Source organism: Carassius carassius, chromosome 10, assembly GCF_963082965.1.
Source record: "Carassius carassius chromosome 10, fCarCar2.1, whole genome shotgun sequence".
NCBI classification, from domain to species: Eukaryota; Metazoa; Chordata; class Actinopteri; order Cypriniformes; family Cyprinidae; genus Carassius; species Carassius carassius.
Window position 1 is genome coordinate 14,993,368 of NC_081764.1, and position 21,809 is coordinate 15,015,176.

The 21,809-nt window shown below is 39.5% G+C and overlaps 1 protein-coding gene across 2 annotated transcripts in view; it reads left to right on the forward strand.

The window, feature by feature from the left end:
- The window catches only part of LOC132151849 (cAMP-specific 3',5'-cyclic phosphodiesterase 4B-like), a 132,046-nt gene that overhangs the window by 11,513 nt on the left and 98,724 nt on the right, over positions 1-21,809 (forward strand). Inside the window, exon 2 of one of the 2 annotated variants that reach the window (XM_059560288.1) lies at positions 5,167-5,405. In XM_059560288.1, the coding sequence (XP_059416271.1) occupies positions 5,167-5,405 (239 nt within the window). Of the gene's footprint in view, positions 1-5,166; positions 5,406-14,591; positions 15,040-21,809 lie in introns of those variants that run through there. The other variant, XM_059560289.1, reaches the window with a different exon arrangement.

Here is a 21,809-nt window from a genome sequence, read left to right on the forward strand (position 1 = left end):
GCGTGTGACATAGTAATTGTGGGCACTGAGGGGTGGGCACGTTTACTATGTAGTGTGCGCGACCGACTTGAGTCGACATTATGAGCGCAGGCCCTGTGTGTAGGGCTGTGCTTACATGTGGAGATGGGCACTGAGGAGTGGGCATCGTCACAACATTTATAGCACCATCGGCCGTGGCCGGGACACCAGAAAAAACGCTTTTTTTGTGAAACATCTGGGTAGCCGTGATAACGGCTTTTGTGTGCAGGCAAGCGGGCACTCGTGCAGGCTTGCGCATTGCAGAAGACACTGAGGCAGTCGCAACTCTTGGAACTGCAACAGCGGCGCGCTTGGGTGAGAGCTCGGCCGCAGGGGACCTCGAACACCGGCGCTTTCCCAGCAGTGCTAGGATGCTTTCGGGGCTTCTGGCTTCACCGCAATCCTCTGCCGCGGCTCCCGCGGCGCGGGGCGACGGCTCGAAGAGCGAGAACGGGGTCCCGAGCTGCGTTGCTGACGCTGTCGTGATGGCGCAGCAGGAGGCGGTGGGCGTGACTGAGAGCTCTGTGGGGCCGGTCTAGAGCGGCTAGCTGCAGAACTGGAGCGCTTCGGCAAGAAGTGCTTGAACGCCTGTGAAGCTTTCTGGTCCTCGGCGAATCTCTCCACAAACTCGTTGACGGAAGATCCAAAGAGGCCGGCAGGAGTTAGCGGAGCGTCAAGAAACGCAGCGCGCTCAGACTCCTTGATGTCAGAAAGCGTCAGCCACAAATGCCTCTCAGCCACCGTAGCGGAAGCCATAACCCGTCCCATGGCCTGTGCAGCGGAATTAGCAGCGCGGAGGGAGAGATCCGAAGCACTCCTCAGATCCGCGAGACAGATCGCTTCAGGTCCCATCTCATCCAGCTTGCGGAGAAGATCGCCCTGGAAAATCTGTAGCGTCGCCATGGTGTGTAACGCAGACGCAGCCTGCCCAGCAGCAGAGAATATCCGTGTGAGCAGCGATGACGTCATGCGGCAGGCTTTGGATGGCAACGCCGCCTTAGTCCGCCGTCCAGCAGAGGGCGGGCAAAGGTGCGCTGCTATAGCCTGTTCCACCGGCGGAAGTGACAGGTAGCCTCTGTTCTTAGCACCGTCCAGTGTGGAGAATGCTGGCGAAACAGATGAGCGGATTCTCGCCGAGAATGGAGCGTCCCAAGCCTTCGCCACTTCTTCGTGAAGCTCAGGAAGAAAAGGGGCGTGTTTTGAGCTTGAGGAAGAGCGCTCATCCGGAAGATAGCTACCATCCAGCCGGGAACGCGAAGGGGGCGCTGGTGCAGACCACTCGAGGCCGAAGCTCGCCGCGGCCAACGAGAGTACACGCATCAGCTCCTTATCGATATCCCCCCGTCTGCTGGGCCTCTGAGCAGCTGGCGCGAGATCCACGGAGCTCGTCCAACCCTCACTGCCCGAAGCAAGCAGAGAGCACGTGTCTTCTTCCTCCGACGCGGGCCTGAGATCCACTTCCTCCGATGACGCGTCGGCAAGCAGCGGACACTGAGCATCGGGAAGCGATGCAGGGGAGACCGGCGAAGCGGAGGGAACCGGCGAGCTCGGCCGAGCTGGAGGCGGTTCTGGTAGGCGCTGCGAGCGGCGCTTCTTACGGCGCTGCGGCGCAGCGGATGATGCAGGCTTCGAGAAGGATGCCAGGCGAGTCCTCAGAGTCACCATAGGCATCAGCTCGCAATGAGGACATCCGCCATCAGCGAGCGCGAGCGCTGCATGGTCTTCACCCAGACAGGAGACGCAGATGACATGACGATCTCCTTCGCTGAGCGGGGTTCTGCACGAGCCGCACGAAGGCATCTTTAAAAAGACGCAGCTCTTTTGTGAATGTGCGTCGCAGGGCGAACACACACACAGAGTATAACAGAACAAGGATTATAAAGGATATGGGCGCCGGATAGCGCAGCAGGAACGGCAGTGGAAGGCGGCGGTGCCAGCGGCTTCAGGATGGCTCGTCCTGCTGATATGCTCTTCCAGACGGCGCTTGCTTCCTCGTGATCCAGCGATGCGTGAGCTTCGCTGAAGAGATGAAAAATCAGGTGAGTCAGCCTTTTCGAGCTCCTTTTATAGGTTGGGCCACACCCGTTTCGGCGGGAAGTGGCAAGAAGGGCGCGAAGCGCCCTTATTGGTCTGATGTTGCATCAGCCTGCGCTCGATAGGCTGTGCAGTTGCCGCAGAACAAGCCAGTGAGCGAGCGATCCGTCTCGCCTATGGCTGTGTACTGCTGCAAATGCGCTTTACAAAAATACAAAATTAAGGATAATTTTTTGCTTCAGTATTTCGTGAAAAGAGACTTTTCCCGTAGCGTCTTAGCTAAGACGCAGTACGAGAGAGCTCTCGTAAGAGAACTACATTACCCATTACGCTGTACAGAAAATTCTAACAATCAGAGAGTCATTTATTCTGCTTTGGCTTTATTTTTTGACATTCATTGGTGGAATAAAATAATAGTAGCTTGAAAATTAAGTCAGTCAGATGTTGATTCAGTAAACCACTCTTTGCCATTCGGTTTATTCAATGATTTGCCAGACTGAATCAACCTTGTGAGTCTTTTAGAAAAATTTATAAAAAGAACCCAAGTCAGTTGCTTGTCAGTCGAACTACTCTGTCACATATATTTTTTTATTTTTGCATGCAGCCCTCAAGGACAACTTCATAAAAAGTTTATTATGCAGTCTATTTTTGTCTATTATTATGCAGTACAGTCTCATTTTGGTCTCATCATATTCAGTTCAGACTGCAAACTCATTCATAACTCAGGTAAATATGAGGAAACACTGGTATGTCCAAACATACAACGCCATATAATAATTACAGTAATAAAAGTAATAATGGTGGTGATATTATGACAACTCATTTGTAAGACTTTGGATAAAAGTGTCTGCTAAATGAAAACATGTAAAAGTAACTCAGTATCACTAAATTAATTTGGTCAAAAGTAATTAAATTTTGTAAGATCATTTAGTAAAATCATTTTGATCTAAGTAATTCCAAACTTTGGAGGCAAACAACGACATTCTGTGATCAAATACAGTCAACTTGTTAACATGCTCCATAGCGCCACCCAACGCATTTAGTCATAACTGACTTTTAGTTTGCATGGTTAGGATTTATCATGGATTCCCTGCATTTATAGCCAGTAAAGCAACATGTTTTAAAATTTGAAAAGTGTTTTTATTTTTACAATAATAATTACAGATCAAATATTAAAATATTTGGTTATTTGTGCACACACCTAAACGGTAAATGGGTGTACTAATTAATTTATACATTTTTAAAAGACCACAAATAAGAAACACTAAGTAGGGCTGTTGCCAGGAAATGGCAAACGAAACTTTCGACTAGTTTTCTCAAGCATGTTGCCAAATAACATGTACCTTGAACGTACTTTGTCTATGCCCAAAATGTATGAAAAATTTTTTTTAGTGGATATCAAAATTTGTTCAAGAAATCATGAAAATATACAGTAACAATGTTTTCTTTCAATTGATTTGAGTCAGTTTGGCATCAAATGTAATGTGATTTTCGGCAATCAAAATCTGGCAGCAAGTATAGTTTTCCGCTTGCATAAGCAATTCATGGATACCTTTACATGAGCATGAAATCATCCACAGGCCAGCAAACCAATGAGAATGGGCAACAATAATGACGAGTCATAGCAGTAAATGGGATTTGAATCCCTCTTTAACTGGTACAGCTTTGCAGAAAATGTCCATTGTTTGGCTAATAAATGTACAGATTTATGCACCGTTACATGCGTATTCCCAATATTATTATTGATTAGGCAGTCTGCAAACTCATTCTCACAAATTGCTTGGCTTTAGAGAGCAGTAACAATATATGTATGCTTGACTTTTAAAAAACATTTCAAAACATTTCATATCTGTTGTATATTGCCTATGTCTGTTGTATTTATAGTTGGTGGCCTTTGCTGGTTGCCCTTTTGTCATGTCAGGGCCTCACATAGCTTGCAGCTGGGCTTGCTAGAGTTTAACCTTGCAGGCCTGAGAGTTTGTCCTTGTGTGCTTTCAGATGGAAATCTTTGGGGTGGTCTGTGAAATGAAGTGTCCCTGGTCTATGTGTAGTTCAGACATGAGGTCAAAAAGTACACTTCTGTTTCCATTTAATTTGTGTTCAGTGGGGACACAGTGTGGATTCTTTCATGTCTGTTCCTGTCTGCATGTATCTTTGGATACTTTTGTGACAGTGAAAAGGGACCTGACATTCAGCCAAGTATGGTGACCCAAACTCAGAATTTGTGCTCTGCGTTTAACCCATCCGAAGTGCACACACACACAGAGCAGTGAACACACACACACACACTGTGAACACACCCGGAGCAGTGGGCAGCCATTTATGCTGCGGCACCTGGGGAGCAGTTGGGGGTTCGATGCCTTGCTCAAGGGCACCTAAGTCGTGGTATTGAAGGTGGAGAGAGAACTGTACATGCACTCCCCCCACCTATAATTCCTGCCGGCCCGAGACTCGAACTCACTTTCTTAGTCACTCTGCTCTTATTTTCTAACAGTTTGCACTCTTTGTTTAGGGATATATACCCTTTCAATTGACTGGAGCAATTATTAGAGCGACTAATGCATGTTTCAATCAATGCAGATTTTTTAGTCTTTCCCTTTCCCCACAAGATGTACAATGGATGTATAATGGTAATACATTGGATTTTAGGTGGTAGTACTTTTGCTAAGCAGTATTTTAATATTCATCTAATAAATAAATAAATAAATAAATAAAAATCACACACAAAAAACACAACTGTACCATATCACATTTTCGTGCTTGTTTTTAGTAATGTAACAGTGCTTGATTGATTACTGAATATATTTGACTGTGAAGATTTACCTGACACGTCTTATCCAAATATTTGAAATATTTATTAGAGCTATTTTCTACTTTCCTGCATTTAGAGCTTTTGTTTGTACAACAGACTTCTATTAAATGTCATTTTAGGTGTTTTCAAGAAACAGAAGTTGAATGTTGAGTGAAAGGCGCTGGCTCCCTCTAGTGGTGTGAAATCCTTTACAATGTCTTAATTTGTCTTATTTATTAAAATTCTTAAGTCCACTGAAAGCAATTCCAATTTTTACCCTTTTGTTTTACTACCTACCTACCTACTTTGTTTTCTCACTCCAGGACAGTAAAGAGCCTCCAGACTGCAGACTAAGTGAATCTTTCACCTCTTCGGGTTGCACGCTGGGGGTGGACCTGCGGCGAGGACGGCGCCGTTTTTCCGGTAACCTACAGTTGCCTCCTTTATCATGGCGGCAGATGGAGAGGTCCCGCAGTCCAGATGACGAGATCATGGCAAGACCAACCACACTTCCCTTTTTTACACCCCCTCGCATTGACATCACACCTGTGGACAATGAGTGGTGAGTCCATGTCAATCAGCTCTTTTCAGTGCTCCTCCACTTTCATAGAAATCTATCTTAAAAATGATGTGTGTAAAATATTGGACGTTAAGGAAATTTCTTCAATCTCAGATTAAAATGCAATGACAACTGTTAGTAAGCATTTTGTATGTCTTAGTAGTTTTTTTTTCTTGAAGAGTGTAAACACTATGGTTCTGTGGTTTATTAATAGTATTGTTTGAGCTTTAACAAATCTGTTTGGAAACCATTCATTTTGCAAATCTTTGTGAGTAGGTTATATAAGCTTCTATATTATATGATAATAGGCTATATTATACACTTTCACTCAAACGTTTGGGGTTGCTAAGACTTTTTGTTTTTGAAGTTTGAGAAGTCTCTTCTGCTCACCAAAGCTACATTTATCTGCATTATTACATTTGTAAATACAACCCGAATTCCGGAAAAGTTGGGACGTTTTTTAAATTTTAATAAAATGAAAACTAAAAGACTTTCAAATCACATGAGCCAATATTTTATTCACAATAGAACATAGATAACATAGCAAATGTTTAAACTAAGAAAGTTTACAATTTTATGCACAAAATGAGCTCATTTCAATTTTGATTTCTGCTACAGGTCTCAAAATAGTTGGGACGGGGCATGTTTACCATGGTGTAGCATCTCCTTTTCTTTTCAAAACAGTTTGAAGACGTCTGGGCATTGAGGCTATGAGTTGCTGGAGTTTTGCTGTTGGAATTTGGTCCCATTCTTGCCTTATATAGATTTCCAGCTGCTGAAGAGTTCGTGGTCGTCTTTGACGTATTTTTCGTTTAATGATGCGCCAACTGTTCTCTATAGGTGAAAGATCTGGACTGCAGGCAGGCCAGGTTAGCACCCGGACTCTTCTACGACGAAGCCATGCTGTTGTTATAGCCGCAGTATGTGGTTTTGCATTGTCCTGCTGAAATAAACAAGGCCTTCCCTGAAATAGACGTTGTTTGGAGGGAAGCATATGTTGCTCTAAAACCTTTATATACCTTTCAGCATTCACAGAGCCTTCCAAAACATGCAAGCTGCCCATACCGTATGCACTTAGCACCCCCATACCATCAGAGATGCTGGCTTTTGAACTGAACGCTGATAACATGCTGGAAGGTCTCCTTCCTCTTTAGCCCGGAGGACACGGCGTCCTTGATTTCCAACAAGAATGTCAAATTTGGACTCGTCTGACCATAAAACACTATTCCACTTTGAAATAGTCCATTTTAAATGAGCCTTGGCCCACAGGACACGACAGCGCTTCTGGACCATGTTCACATATGGCTTCCTTTTTGCATGATAGAGCTTTAGTTGGCATCTGCTGATGGCACGGCAGATTGTGTTTACCGACAGTGGTTTCTGAAAGTATTCCTGGGCCCATTTAGTAATGTCATTGACACAATCATGCCGATGAGTGATGCAGTGTCGTCTGAGAGCCCGAAGACCACGGGCATCCAATAAAGGTCTCCGGCCTTGTCCCTTACGCACAGAGATTTCTCCAGTTTCTCTGAATCTTTTGATGATGTTATGCACTGTAGATGATGAGATTTGCAAAGCCTTTGCAATTTGACGTTGAGGAACATTGTTTTTAAAGTTTTCCACAATTTTTTTATGCAGTCTTTCACAGATTGGAGAGCCTCTGCCCATCTTTACTTCTGAGAGACTCTGCTTCTCTAAGACAAAGCTTTTATAGCTAATCATGTTACAGACCTGATATCAATTAACTTAATTAATCACTAGATGTTCTCCCAGCTGAATCTTTTCAAAACTGCTTGCTTTTTTAGCCATTTGTTGCCCCCGTGCCAACTTTTTTGAGACCTGTAGCAGGCATTAAATTTTAAATGAGCTAATTAAGTGGATAAAAGTGTAAAATTTCTCAGTTTAAACATTTGCTACGTTATCTATGTTCTATTGTGAATAAAATATTGGCTCATGTGATTTGAAATTCCTTTAGTTTTCATTTTATTAAAATTTAAAAAACGTCCCAACTTTTCCGGAATTCGGGTTGTAACTGTTGTCTGTTTTAATATATTTTAAAATTACATTTATTTCTGTGATGGCAAAGCAGAATTTTCATTATAGTATTTATAGTTGTTCATAAATCATTCCAATATGCTTGACACTCATTTATTGCTCAATAAAAATTTCTTCTTATTATCAATGTTGAAAATATTTTTGCTGCTTAATATTTTAAATGGTGATCATTTTTTTCTGGATTCTTTGATTAAAAGAAAGTTCAAAAGCACAGCATTTATTTTAAATAAAAATCATTTGTAACATTTTAAATCTTAATGACCCCAGACTGCTGAATGATAGTGAGTATTACTCATACTATATAAGCATTTTGGTTTATTTGGTCATGTCAGGCGCCCCCTCAAACAAACAAACAAACAAACAAAAAATCCTTATATTAGCTGTAAAAGTGGGGTTATTGCTAATTAAAAACACTGCTGACAGCTTGCATAGGCCTTTATATAAAAGCTGTTAAAATACATGGGTAAAAATACTTGAGAGGAATTGTGCTCATCCTTCTGGCATCTCTCAGTATCAAAATTCACTGCAAATTTTTTTCTGAAGTTGATTCTCATCGCTCATGAGTTGCATAATGTTCTTTAGTTATGTAGAAGTGTCTGCAAAGCTGGTAAATACACATATTATAATTTTTTTAATGATTTAAGATCTCTTTAAAGGATTCAATCACCCAAAAACGAAAATACTGTCATCATTTACTCATTCTCAAGTTGTTCCAAATCTGTATGAGTTTCTTTCTTCTGTTGAGCACAAAAGAAGATATTTTGAAGAATGTGGGTAACCACACATTTGACGGTTGCCATTGACTTATATATTCAAATTATCTTCTTTGTGTGTGTGTGTGTGTGTGTGTGTGTGTGTGTGTTCAGCAGAAGAAAGAAACTAATACAGCTTTTGAAGGTGAGCAAATGATCCGATAGCTTGATGGGCCCGCAGCAAATTCACCAATAAGACAAGAATACTTTGGTGCTTGGATACTTATGATACTTGTGTAGCCATAAATTATATTTTTAGTTTTATCTGCCTGAAAATAAACAGGTCTGATTTTCAATATTTAGAGCAAATACGTTTTTTTGTTTTCCATTAGATTAGGTTAGGGGAAGTCGTGGCCTAGTGGTTAGAGAGTTTGACTCCTAATCCTAGGGTTGTGGGTTCGAATCTCTGGCCGGCAATACAACGACTTAGGTGCCCTTGAGCAAGGCATCGAACCCCCAACTGCTCCCCGGGCGCCGCAGCATAAATGGTTGCCCACTGTGTGTGTGTTTGTGTGTGTTTTCGTTCACTGCTCTGTGTGTGTGCACTTTGGATGGGTTAAATGCAGAGCACGAATTCTGAGTATGGGTCACCATACTTGGCTGAATGTCACTTTCACTTTCATGTATTGAGTTAGTAGTTGTTGTCATTGTTTGCCAGTGGAGGGCAGCATTGAGACTAAAATACATCATGGTTCCTATTCTCAGATGTTTCTGTGTGTGACACCTCTGGTTTAGTAAACCTCATGAGCATTCATCAGTTTGCCCCCTAAAAACACACCTGACCCACATTTGTCATAAAATGTATTAAAGTAGACCAATATTCTTGACATCTCACTGGAAAATTCAGATTATCAGTGGCTTAAATTTAAGTCTGTTTGTCACAAAAGCTGTAGTATGACTTCATTCCAGTTAGAATACTGGATATAGAATATAAAATAAAAAGGTACAAAGCTACTAATACTTCATTTTGGAGCTTAACAGTCCCAGACATCCTTTATTTTAATTATATGGTAAAGAGTGGCCAGAGTGATTCTGGCCATTACATTTTGTGTTTCAAAATAAGTCGCGTTTATGTTAACAACATGAGGTTGAGTAAATAATAAAATAATTCTGGTTCATTTTCACTTCTACAAAGGTTTGTATATGCACATTACAAATACACACACACACACACACACACACACACACACACACACACACACACACACACACACACACACACACACACATATATATATACATATATGTTTATTTGCCATATCTGTGTGTGTGTGTGTGTGTGTGTATATATATATATATATATATAGCATTTGTTATTTGCCCTGCTATCTCACACTCTTGCATTTCTGCTCTTGTTGAGCTGTCCGTTTGATGTGTGTCAGGAGAATCAGGAGACAAGGTTTAGAGAAAGTGCTATATTTGGAGCACAATTATTTTCCTGCTGATGTGACTCCATTGCAGATTGATCTGGGAGCTCCCAGGTGGCTTGTGGGATAGCTTTATGGACAAGGCATAAGCAATGATGCTGGAGGACAGACTCTACAGGGCACTGAGCTGTCTGCCAAGCGAATTCATCAGTGACTTTACCCACTTTCTTGGAACTGAGCACCCAATTGTGTGTGTGTGATCGTGAGAGAGAAAGAGAAATTTCTGACATCAAGTCATGCAGACAGTGTGAGGGAGATTCATTCAGAAGTCCCATTGCACAAGACCCCAGGGCAAGAGACCTCCTCACGCTCTTGTGTCCGGGTCAGATCGAGGTCTATTTAGTTCTAATCTCTCACTTTCCTGCAGGATGAATGGCTATATGATATAAGAACACATCTGCCTCTGTGACTTTTAGTCATCAATATCTCTAAGAAATATTAATATACCGATCCTGAAATCTGCATGACTTTGTTTTCTGAGGAACACAAAAAGAGAAGTTCAGCAGAAGGTTGTAGATGCTGTTTTCTTTTCAAGAAGGCATGAAAGGACCAATATACCATATGTTGGCGTCAGATTTGCTCTCTGAAGTGAGCCACTTTACTCAGTTAAATCTGACAAATCCTCCTTTTGGGGATATCCTTATTTGTTACAAAGATACAAAATACATTTTCTTTTATTTTCATTTTTTTGTAAACTGAAGAAAGTGTTCTCTCTTTGTGTGTGGGCGTGTTTTTGTGACATATCAGGACACAACTCTGTAAAATGACATGGGTATGACACAGGTATTACAAGGAGAGGGTGACTTATGAGGACATAACCCATTTCCCCATTTTTCAAAACGCTTATAAACCACAGAATGAGTTTTTTTGAGAAAGTAAAAATGCACAAAGTTTCCTGTGAGGGTTAGGTTTAGATGTAGGGTTGGTGTAGGGCGATAGAATATACAGTTTGTACAGTATAAAAACCATTACGCCTATAGGATGTCCCCACTTTTCACAAAAACAAACGTGTGTGTGTGTGTGTATGTTTTTTCCCAGTCTGTGTCATTTCTCATTACTCGTGGCCTTTATTGTGGAAGATTAGAATCAACTTTCTTAAAGGCTTTTAATTTTGTCAATTGATGGTGTCCTTCAAAGCTCTTAGTGGACAATTTTAAGACATCTCCTTTCATATGACCCTTCACCTGAAAATGCCAGAGGAGCCATCAGACAAGAATGAAGATGAAGGATGGCTGGATCTCACACACACACACACACACACACACACACACACTCACACACACACACGTACACACACACACACACACACACACTGACTGTACCATTAGAATGTGATCACACTGTGCATTTAACAATTTTAAACTGACCTGCATTTCCCACATTTTCAACTACAATGTCTCCTGCTGTGAAGTGGAGTGCTAATTCTAATCATTTGAAAAAATAAGCTAACAGGACAAAATAAATGATTTTGCACAAAAAGAGCTAAAAACTAGCAGAATAAGCATGTTCAGTGTATTTGAACAGGAATTAGAGCATTTCAGAAAAAAAGTATTTTTCGAAGATTTAACCATTTAAACTTGTTTTTAATTATTCATTTTGGGTTAAAGTATTTTGTATTATTAAAAAAAACTTAAAAAAAAAAACATGTTCACCATTTACATGTGAGTCCCTGTGTTAACATTTGAATCCCCATGCTAACGAACTTTCAAGACTTTAGAAGCTGGTCAGTTATAAATTTGAAAGTTTTAAAAACAAATTCATAGTTGTCTTTGTAAAGAAATATGTAGCTCTGAAGCCGCAGCTGTGAGGTTCCAGTGTGAATACTCTTGCGAGTCTGCAGCTGATTCTGAAGCTCAAGCTTGCAGTGTGAAATTATTGTTAAATGTATAAACAGCGTATTAGTTTACAAAAACTAGAAAGCGATGTGACTATATATTAAATGTTTTGGGCTAAATAAATGGCAGAAAACTGCATTTGAAAGCACTATACTGTAACTATATCCAGCTTTCTAAATGATGGCTTTTTGGTGTTGTAAAAATAGATCAATTTAATCTCCTTGTGGCTTGATACATTATTTAATATGATAGGCAGAAATCACAACTGATGCACTCAGTGTTTGGAGTGAATCTTCCTGGGCTTACAGATTCACAAAATACTTAGCAGCACTGTGCAGGGTGAGAAATGTTGGGAGACATTTACAAGACAGCTTCTCACAAATTGTAATCCTGTGAAGTGATTTAGAATTCAAGTCTGCAGGGGTTGTGTTTTCCCTCATTCTCATTCTGTCACTAAAACTCGTTTTCCCTCTCATCTTAGCTTTCTTTTTTTCCTCATAATGTCCCTATTGGTGCCCAGAATCTCTGATCCTTTTTACTATATGAGCTAGCATTGGGAGCCATATGAATTCCCTCATCGCAGCAGTCAGCAGTAAGGAAATGTCTTTATGTAAGACCTTCAGTTATGTAAGACCTCTTCAGTAAGACTCCATCAGTGAATAGGCTCACATCTCCGAAAGGTCAGTCAGAGTGACTTGATCACACTCCTTGTCATTGAACTTGGTGCTAGTCTTACATTACTACACAAAACACAAGGTTTGGATTTCGCAATAGTAAAAACCCTACAAAGATTAGCAGAAGTTGTAGTAGATTAATAGTGAATGGGCATGGTAACCCAAAGTTTATATGTTCAAACCCTAGCAGCAGTGACTCATGAAATGTCACCATTTAGCAAGCCACTTTACTCAAGTTTGATCCCTGAGGACTGTCTGTTGGATAAGGAAGTGTTGGCTAAATGGAAGACATACCACCTGCAGGGTCCTCAAAATATGGTTTACAGATTTGCACTGCAGTTTTGTATCGTGGCATTATCTCCCTACATGGTAGCTTATATGTCAATAAATAGAATATGAGTCCCAGTTTCCCCTCTGTGGGAGTCCGTTTACTGCAGTGGGGCAAGATCTTTACACTGCAAAAACTGCACTGAAGCCATGTTATTGCCGTCTTTATGGAATCAGACAAATCCTGTCAAAAGTATGCTTCCAGTCTGTTGATGTCTACAAACACTTTGCATAGACTCGTGAACATTCAACAGCGCATGTGCAAGTGATTTGAGTGCTCCAGAAAACAAAGGTCCACTGGGTACTGCATGAGTTCTGAATACGTCCAACAGCACTCATGCGCCATGTAGTATATGGCTGATACTATATATTATTTTATTTTATTTTGTTTTAGTATTTAATTTTATACAGTATATGCTGAACTGTGCGTTAAATGGAACAGAACACAGAAAACGAAGTGTACCTAGGCCCTAAGGTTTCCTGAAGAGCAGTATGTTTAAGATTCATCAGCCAGCCACTGAGGTGCCTCAAGGTTCAGTTCTTGGGCCCTTCCACTTTTCGATTTATACAACCTCATTTGATATACACAACGTTAATCATAGTGTCCAGTGAATATTTATGTTGTCCCTGTTTAAAGTGAATATAGTAGATTATCAGAATCTCAATCCAGTTTAAACCCAGCTCTTTACTTGCTAAACAAAGAGAATTAAAGTTATATATCATAGATCCTCTGTGTTGAAAGATCCGTCAAAACAGCTAAAATATAAGATTTTCCCATCTGTTCCAACTTTTTTGTTTATCCTTTCATTGATATTTTTTCCTGTTCTCATTACTTCCTCCTCTCCTTTGTCTCCATGGTGATGGCCAGCAGGTGTTGACTGGCAGGTTGATAGCTGGCTAACGTACCTTTATTCTTCAGCATGTCTCTATGAGAGCCGGAGATAATCCTGCTGTGTTGCTGTCACACAGGGCAAGCGGTATGCTGTTTCACGTTCAAATACTCTTTGAATGGTATTCAACAATTCATCTCCAAAAATTACTTCACGGTTCTGCGTTTTGTTTTATTAGGTGTTTATTGGTGTATATGTGTCTAGGTGTCTATTGCCTTTTGACTGAACACAAGACAGAACACGTAAGAAGAAACATAAAATGTTCTTTAAAGGAGCTTGTGTATTGACTTTCATGGGTGGTTGATTAAGTTAAGTATGTTCAGTTAAAGATTCAATAAAGTAATTCACATATTATAATTTTTTTCTGTATTTTTCCTCTCTGTTTTAAATTGCTTTTGATATATTTGATGATCTATATGTTCAATTTAAATAATTTTCTCTTACCAGTTCACTCCCATTACTTTCTCTTCAAACCAGCCACTTTGGTATATAAACCTTCATTTACATCAGAGCTATATTTATTTCCCCAGACACTGCTAATCCTTGGCTTAAATTGCTTTTGATTTTTTTCTTTTATCATTGTCTTGAACGCCACTGAGCTGTGAAAGGGCAGAAGCCCTCATCAGAATTCAGCCAGAGACACCCATCAAACTAAGCACAGCTCAGCCAATCAGTTGCAGGGAGGGGCGGAGATTTTACAGTCACTATGCACATTTACTTAGGGCTTTTTGTTTTTTAATCCAAGGATCTCAAAGCTATTACATTTATTTTCAAAGCAGACAGCACCTGGGGTAGCAGTTTTACTGTAGGTGCGCTCAGTCGATTTCCTTCCTCCGGGTTTCCTCCCTGCATCAAGTGAAGCTCTGCCTGGTAGTTCCTGAAGAGAGGAGCCACTGATGGGGAAGAAGACCTGCTTTTACCCACTGTTGAATAATTTAAGCTGGAGTTTCCTAGTGCTGGGTGAAGTAAGTCCGAGTCTGAGGATCTGCGAAAACGGAGCAGGAGGACTGAGTGGAAGAAAGGCATCTAAATAAAAGAAGGAACAGTGGACATCCAAGGCAGTTATGTCTGTAAAGGAGAGAAAGACTGTCTTTTTTCTCTCGTTTTGCCTAAAAAGAGAAAGGCAGAGAAAGGTTTGGTTATAGAAAAAGAGAGAGAGAGAGTTTTTTTTCTTTCTTGTTCTCACAGGAAGGAGGTGTGACTACACTGACGGGTACTGCTCTCAGTGTGTCAGTGGAACTGAACAAGGCAGGATTATTCTACTGCATTGCTGAAAGCCTAAGCTGACAGAGCGACCGAGAGAATAGAGCAGCTCAAGCGCACACATTTATTCCTGTCTGACACACGAAACAACAGCCTGCATGGCATAACCTCTAGTTGACTGAGAGAAACGGAGGGAATAGTTGGTAGTGTGACCCAGAAAACGCGAAACATGGCTGTTTCAAACCGCAACATCACCATGTCATCCAATGAGCTGAGTGCTCCGGAATTGGACCCCTGCATTCGTACCTTTAAGGAGCACATGCATTTGGAGCTGGAGCCTCCGAGATTGGGTGCCAGCAACAAGCTCATCACCTCCCCCAAAATATCTCCCCGCAGCTCACCGCGCCTCTTCCGCAAGCTCATGGTTAACAAGGGTGTTCGCCACAGGCGCCGATTCACCGTCGCACACACCTGGTAAGCATGTCTGGGGTATGACGGGTGAAGAGTGGTGGATCGCAAGAGGAAGGGTGAATGATGAGGGTTTCAGTATTACATTGTTTCAGTTTTTTTGCTTAAATGACACTGAATTAGTTTGGGTAAATGTTGTTATGGGTCAGTGAGGAGTGATGGCACTGCAGGTGTGACTATTGTAGTGCTATGACCAAAATTAGATCTTAATGAGAAAAGTAACAAGTCAACGACAAGTGACTTGTCGACTGCCAGAGAAGATGAAACAACAGGGTGATTCTGTCAATGTGAAATGACATATTATTATGACACATTATGCTCTCTTGAAACCATTGTAATCTACTTTCAGGAATGAGTTAAGACTGTTAACTCATTCTCTGAAAACTACTATATAGATTTTTGTGGAATTTATGATGAAATGGTAGACATGAATTTTATAGTCTGTTGGCAATGTCAACATAATAGCCAAACCCGAAGTCTTTTGAAAAGTGCTGTGTATATACATAATATATATTACATATTTTAATAATTTTGCATTTATTTCTTAATATATATCCCAATGAAAACATATAATATATAAATATGAATACATATAATGTTAATATACTGTATGTATATAATGTTATTTTTTTCTGATTTTGTGTTTATCTACGTTTTAAAATGGATATGTGTTTATGTATCTATATTTGTTTATCAGTATTTTAATATCTAGTTCAAGACAAAATATTATATTTATAAAAATATATTATAATTTTATTAATGTAATGTATTTTGGGATTGAACTGCAATGATGTAAAGTAGTTGATGTTGATGAAAAATAAACTCTGCCCCATATTAATTATTTGAAACATTCATTTAGAAAATGAGTTTTGTTTTTTGTTTTCTCGTAAAAGTGTGGCTGTTCAAAGCATCAGCTTTGAAAGAAGGTTTTGGATCACTCGTAATAATAACATAGCAAGAGTCATATCCACTCTTATCACTTACTGTAACAAAATGAAAGCTTTGTGTCGTGAGATGCTTCCTGTCTATTGAAAAGAGATTGGATCAGTGCTAGGAGGATGTGGGCAGGATATGATGTGACACGGAAGGTTTTTTTATCCTTTAGTAAATAGAACATTTGTCATTCTGTCTAGACTCTTGCTATGGTTATGTTTTTACTATAATGGAACGGTGAGCCACTTTTTATTAGAGATCTTATTAAATCCTCTGAAAAGTGGTCACCATGTGCAAGAATAATTCCGATTTATGTTCTAGAATGCAAGGTTATTGGTTTCGTTTGCAAGATGTACAATTAAACTTGTGATGTAGGTGAACTGGATAAGGCTTTGCCTTGTTTTAGTGACCAGAATTTAAACCAGTAAGACATGTTACTCTTGGAACTGAGCTTTGGATGTTTCCCACACATGTACCTCAATGGGAGGTCTGTTTCAAATCCATTCTGTGTCTAAAAGGTGTCCTTTCTTCTGCCTAGTTAGCTAGGCAGTGTGTGTTGAAGGTTTAATGTGTCAGGTACAATGAACTGAATTACACCGTGAAACATACACAGTACCCAGCACCTATGCATTACTCTTGCAGACAGCCATTAGACACAGAGAGAAGAGCATTTAATAGAGGGAGTTTAATGGTGCAGACTGCAATAGCTGCAGTGATTTGTATGAATATAGTGGTTGAGACTTTTTACCACCTGCTGCGTACAGTGTCAATGTACTGTAAGCGCAGGCTTTCAATCTCAACCATTCATAAATTGAACCACAAATGGAATCAGAGTGATTTAAAATGTCATAGCAGGTATCTAAAAGAATACTGTAGCCTTAAGTTATGGTTCTCATCCTTTCAATATGTTTTAATCTTAACAGATTCAAAACTGTGTATAGAGAAGTGGTTTTCTTGACCTAGATGTTACGTCTAAATGCAACCTAAACGTCCTCAGATGATCGGATGTAAACTTTTGCAACTCATCAAACATCTGTGCATTGTGTAACCGGTGGTTTCACATCTTGTGCAACAGAGCATCTGAATTACCGTGAGTGGAGACTCGTGTCATAGTTCTGTTTGTGTTTGGTTCTCCTTGCCATGTTAGGTAACACACACCGGGAATGGAGAAAGGGGGCAGGGCTGTCTTGAGGGAGTGAGATGGTACATGAACATGGATGGAGGTGGAGAAAAGACAAGTGCAGTGGTGTCGAAAGATACTGAAGAGAGTCTCATCCCTTAAGGAAAAAATGGAAGGATAATCTCTGATTAACCTTAAGTGTGTCAAAATGGCCTAAATTTAGGCCAAATCACATTGGCCTAAATTTCAAAAATGCTGATTTGGTTCTAAAGAAGAAAAAGAGGTTTTAAAATCTAAAATATTAAGTTTTTATAGGTGTTAGGTGTGAAAGACAGTTTTATGGACCAATGCGAATAAACACGTAATTAGCCTTTCGCCGAGCCCCGCCCCCCTTAGTTACTGTTGCTACTTCCGACAAACAAATGGTCAAACACGACCAGCGCGACAGATTGCCATGACGGGAAGAGGTAGGCTATACCCGTGCGTGTCAGTGACCTTTTTTTTGGAGCAATACCTCAGAGAAATCCTCCAGATCGAGGCAAAAGGGGTTACAGTATGCAGTGACAACTCCTCCAGACAATCTCTCGGGGTATCTAGTGTAGAGCTGAAGATCTTTGCCAGAACCCGACGGGACCGGGCTTAATTTATATCATTTAACACGGGCTCGGGCCGGGCTCGGGCTTGCACGGTAAATGAGCGGTCAATCCGTGTATCATTCGTTCTTTCGTTTTTCTAATTGAAACCAAAAATGGAAAAATAAAAAAACGACTTGTTTTTTAAAAATCTGTTTCCAAAACGAAAATGAAAAAACGGATAAAGATTCGTTTTCCGATTTTCAAATTTGTGCTAATATCAAAAATAAAAAAAACGGATAACAAGCGTGTGTGTTTCAGGTCCGTGTATATTTTGGTCATTTGATTTTCTATTTAAAAATAAATAAAGATAAATGAGAAACGGTTTGATTTTCGTTTTTTCGTTTTGTTTAAGAAACGGAAAACGAAAATTTAGCTGCATTTTTCGTATTTTTGTTTGTGGGTAAAAAATGAGATTATGCTTTAATATTTGTTTGAATGTGTGGGCGGCGCTGAAACGCCCCTTTCATCCCTTCTGTACTGCACCGACAAGCGGCAACCGCAAGCTCAGTTCATTTTCACCAGGAGAGAAGCGGCAGACAGCAGAGCATATTAATCCCGCGGATTCTTTGCTAGTGGTGCTTGCAAGCTATATATATATATAATTTTTTTGACCAAACAGAAATTAATTTATTCAATGACATTTGAATTTTACTGTAGGCCTATATGATCTACAATGACATGAAATATGCGGATTTTTAGCCTACTAATTTTATTCTATACCTATTTAAGAAAAACCTCACAAGTAGCCTATGTTTTCATTTGCTATTACAAACAACAGCAACTGAAGCTTTATCTTGTAGTGTAGTCTGCTGCACTTCTCTGATCGGCGGATCCCGATCCACACCTTCCATCCCGAATACAGGGGAAAGAGCTTCAGCTCCGTCAGTTTGGATCGTAAAACACCCTAAATAACACGAAAACCTTACAAAACTCAACACGATGTGCTTTCTGCCATCTCGGTCTACATTAACTTCTTTCTGAAACGTCAGAAATGAACCAGGCTCATGCATCAGACGAACCATGTCTAGCTGGACATGTCTACTTTTAAAATAATCCATTTAAATAGAAAAATAATAATAATAATTTTATATTTAGGCCTATGTAATTCAAATGAAACCAACGAGAGGTGCAGTGTTTCCCGTCTGAACTCATTATCTGTAATGATGTCACACCATCACTATATTCATACTGTCATCTACAGAATTCGTGAATTCAGTTCATAATTCTAAGTAGCCTATAGCCTATAATTAAAACATTTAAAGTAGACTAATTATGGGGAAAACTTAACTTATTTTAATATAAATTTTATTATAAATGTGGGGTTGGGTTTTTCCTATTTTATTTTTTTTATGAATGGCCTAGAATAAAATAAATTAAAATTAAAATAATTAAAATAATAAAGTTGTCAAGTCTGCTTTGTCAATAACATGCAGCAGCTGGAAAATTATAATATTATTTTTTATTTTATTATTAATTTAATTAATTATTATTGTTATTATTATTATTTTATCTTGCAAGCACCACTAGCAAAGAATCCGCGGGATTAATAAGCTCTGCTGTCTGCCGCTTCTCTCCTGGTGAAAATGAACTGAGCTTGCGGTTGCCACTTGTCGGTGCAGTACAGAAGGGATGAAAGGGGCGTTTCAGCGCCGCCCACACATTCAAACAAATATTAAAGCATAATCTCATTTTTTACCCACAAACAAAAATACGAAAAATCCAGCTACATTTTCGTTTTGCGTTTCTTAAACAAAACGAAAAAACGAAAATCAAACCGTTTCTCATTTATCTTTATTTATTTTTAAATAGAAAATCAAATGACCAAAAGATACACGGCAGACCTGAAACACACACGCTTGATATCCGTTTTTTTAATTCTTGATATTAGCATAAATTTGAAAATCGGAAAACGAAGCTTTATCTGTTTTTTCATTTTGGTTTTGGAAACAGATAAAAAAAAAACAAGTCGTTTTTTTATTTTTCCATTTTTGGTTTCAATTAGAAAAACGAAAGAACGAATGATACACGGATTGCGGTCATGGGATGTGTTTCGATCAGTGCGAGAAAGATGCGAAAATAGATGCTGAGGAGATGAAACGGAGGCTTGCCTCTGTCAATTACGTTTTGGTCGCACCAGCAACTAAAGCCAAGTCTGAGGTGTGGAAAAGTCTTGACCATGTTTATAATGAGAATAATGAGCCAGTGGGTTATAATGCTGGACGCACCATCAGTGAGCGCAGGAACGCGCTGAAGACATCTACAGTGGATTCAATCATTTTCCTCCACAAAAAACATGTCTGCTTAGCCTAATCTCTGTGAGTAATGGTTTTTCAATTGATAACTAAATATTAATTGACTATTAATTAATTAATTATTTATTAACTTTTAAGGCCCGATTACAGCTCTATAATCTAGTGTCCGACTTACAAACGCCGTGGGCGCACCGCTTCACCATCTTGCTTGGAGTCAAAGTTTGTCGGAACTGCCTCACATAGTAACGGTTGCTATGATGTGTGATTGGACAATGGCCGTTTTTGGGGAGGGGCCCGCGAAAGGCTAATTTCCCAGAATGCCTTGGCTTAGACCTCAGACTTAAATTTCTTTGAAATGCAATTCATTGCAAATTCCACTTTCTGTCATTTCAATTAAAATTCAACTTCTTGTTTAATTAAAATTCTAATTCATTCAACTTAAAGAGAGCCGGTTCTTTAATTCAGCTCGGCCTATTGAATCAGCATGAACAGACAAATTACTTGTTGCTTGGTCATGACAGGGTGACATTTTTTAGGGTTAGACAATTCTCTCCAGGTTTTGAATTTGAATCTGAAGGTTATCAAACGCACATTTCAAAATGGAGGACTGCAAGGCAGATGTTACTAAATATATAACGATAACATTCCCTCGGCTGTACCTAAAACGAGAAAAATCAACATCCTCCCATTTTTTCATATTATCTTTTTATCTAATGAGATATTCTTTCATTCTGCCTCCCCAGGGCCTAATATTTGGATCTGTTCCCTCTCTCTGTGGGAGACATAATACTGCATTAGCATACATAAACATCCGAAGCGTCCTAAAAAAAGTTAGGTACGCTCTATTAAAAGTTAAGCAAACAACTCTTTTCCGCTACTAAGTTCCGTTACTGTGGCTTTGGTGCAAAACCGAGTATGAAAGGGTTTTATTCACATCAATTTAAGCTTGGCTCATGTTTGCATGAGGAAATCAGACTTTAAACCTAACCTTGTCCTTATAAGATTCTTTATTTGGACACATCAGTGACTTGCATTTTAAATGGGCCAGTTGTGCTAATAATGTTGGCATGTCTTGTATTTTGTGTTGTAAACTAGCCTTCCTGTCCCCAGTTATACTAAAAGTGCTTGTTTACTCTGTGTTGTGCAGCGTGTCAGTGTTTATGCTGCTTTGCCTGCTGGATTCATCAGGCCGCTGGACTGGAATGGTTGATAATCAGAATAGTGGGAGAAAAAGAAAGATTTGTGCATGCACTAAAGTGGACTTACACACACACACACACACACACATACACACACACACACGCATGCAGAGACTCATACATATTTGCTTTCTTTAATATGACAGGCCTGAATCAGATTCCATGGGATCACATCTCAGCTCTTGACATGTATCAAGAATTTGTGCCTTCTAGTGTGAAATTATATTTGTGTTAAGCCAAGCACAATGTGGGCAATATTCAGATTTTATCTCTTTTTAGTCAGGCATGTACATTTTATCTTTTTGTGTCATTATTATTAACTGTTAAAGGAATTATACTGTGTTGGCTAAAGTGCTTAAGGTGCTGTTATGCAGTTCGGTTTGAATTTCGTAACTTGTACAAAATGAATATGCTTGTGTTGTGCTTGGATGTTTATATCAAATACATTCATATATATATATATATATATATATATATATATATATATATATATATATATATATATATATATATATATATATATATATATATATATATATATATATATATATATATATATATATTTGCTGTTGATTTTCCTCCAATAATGTCACTTCCAGGAAGAGATGTCATTAAACAACTGGTATTTGTTAGTTAA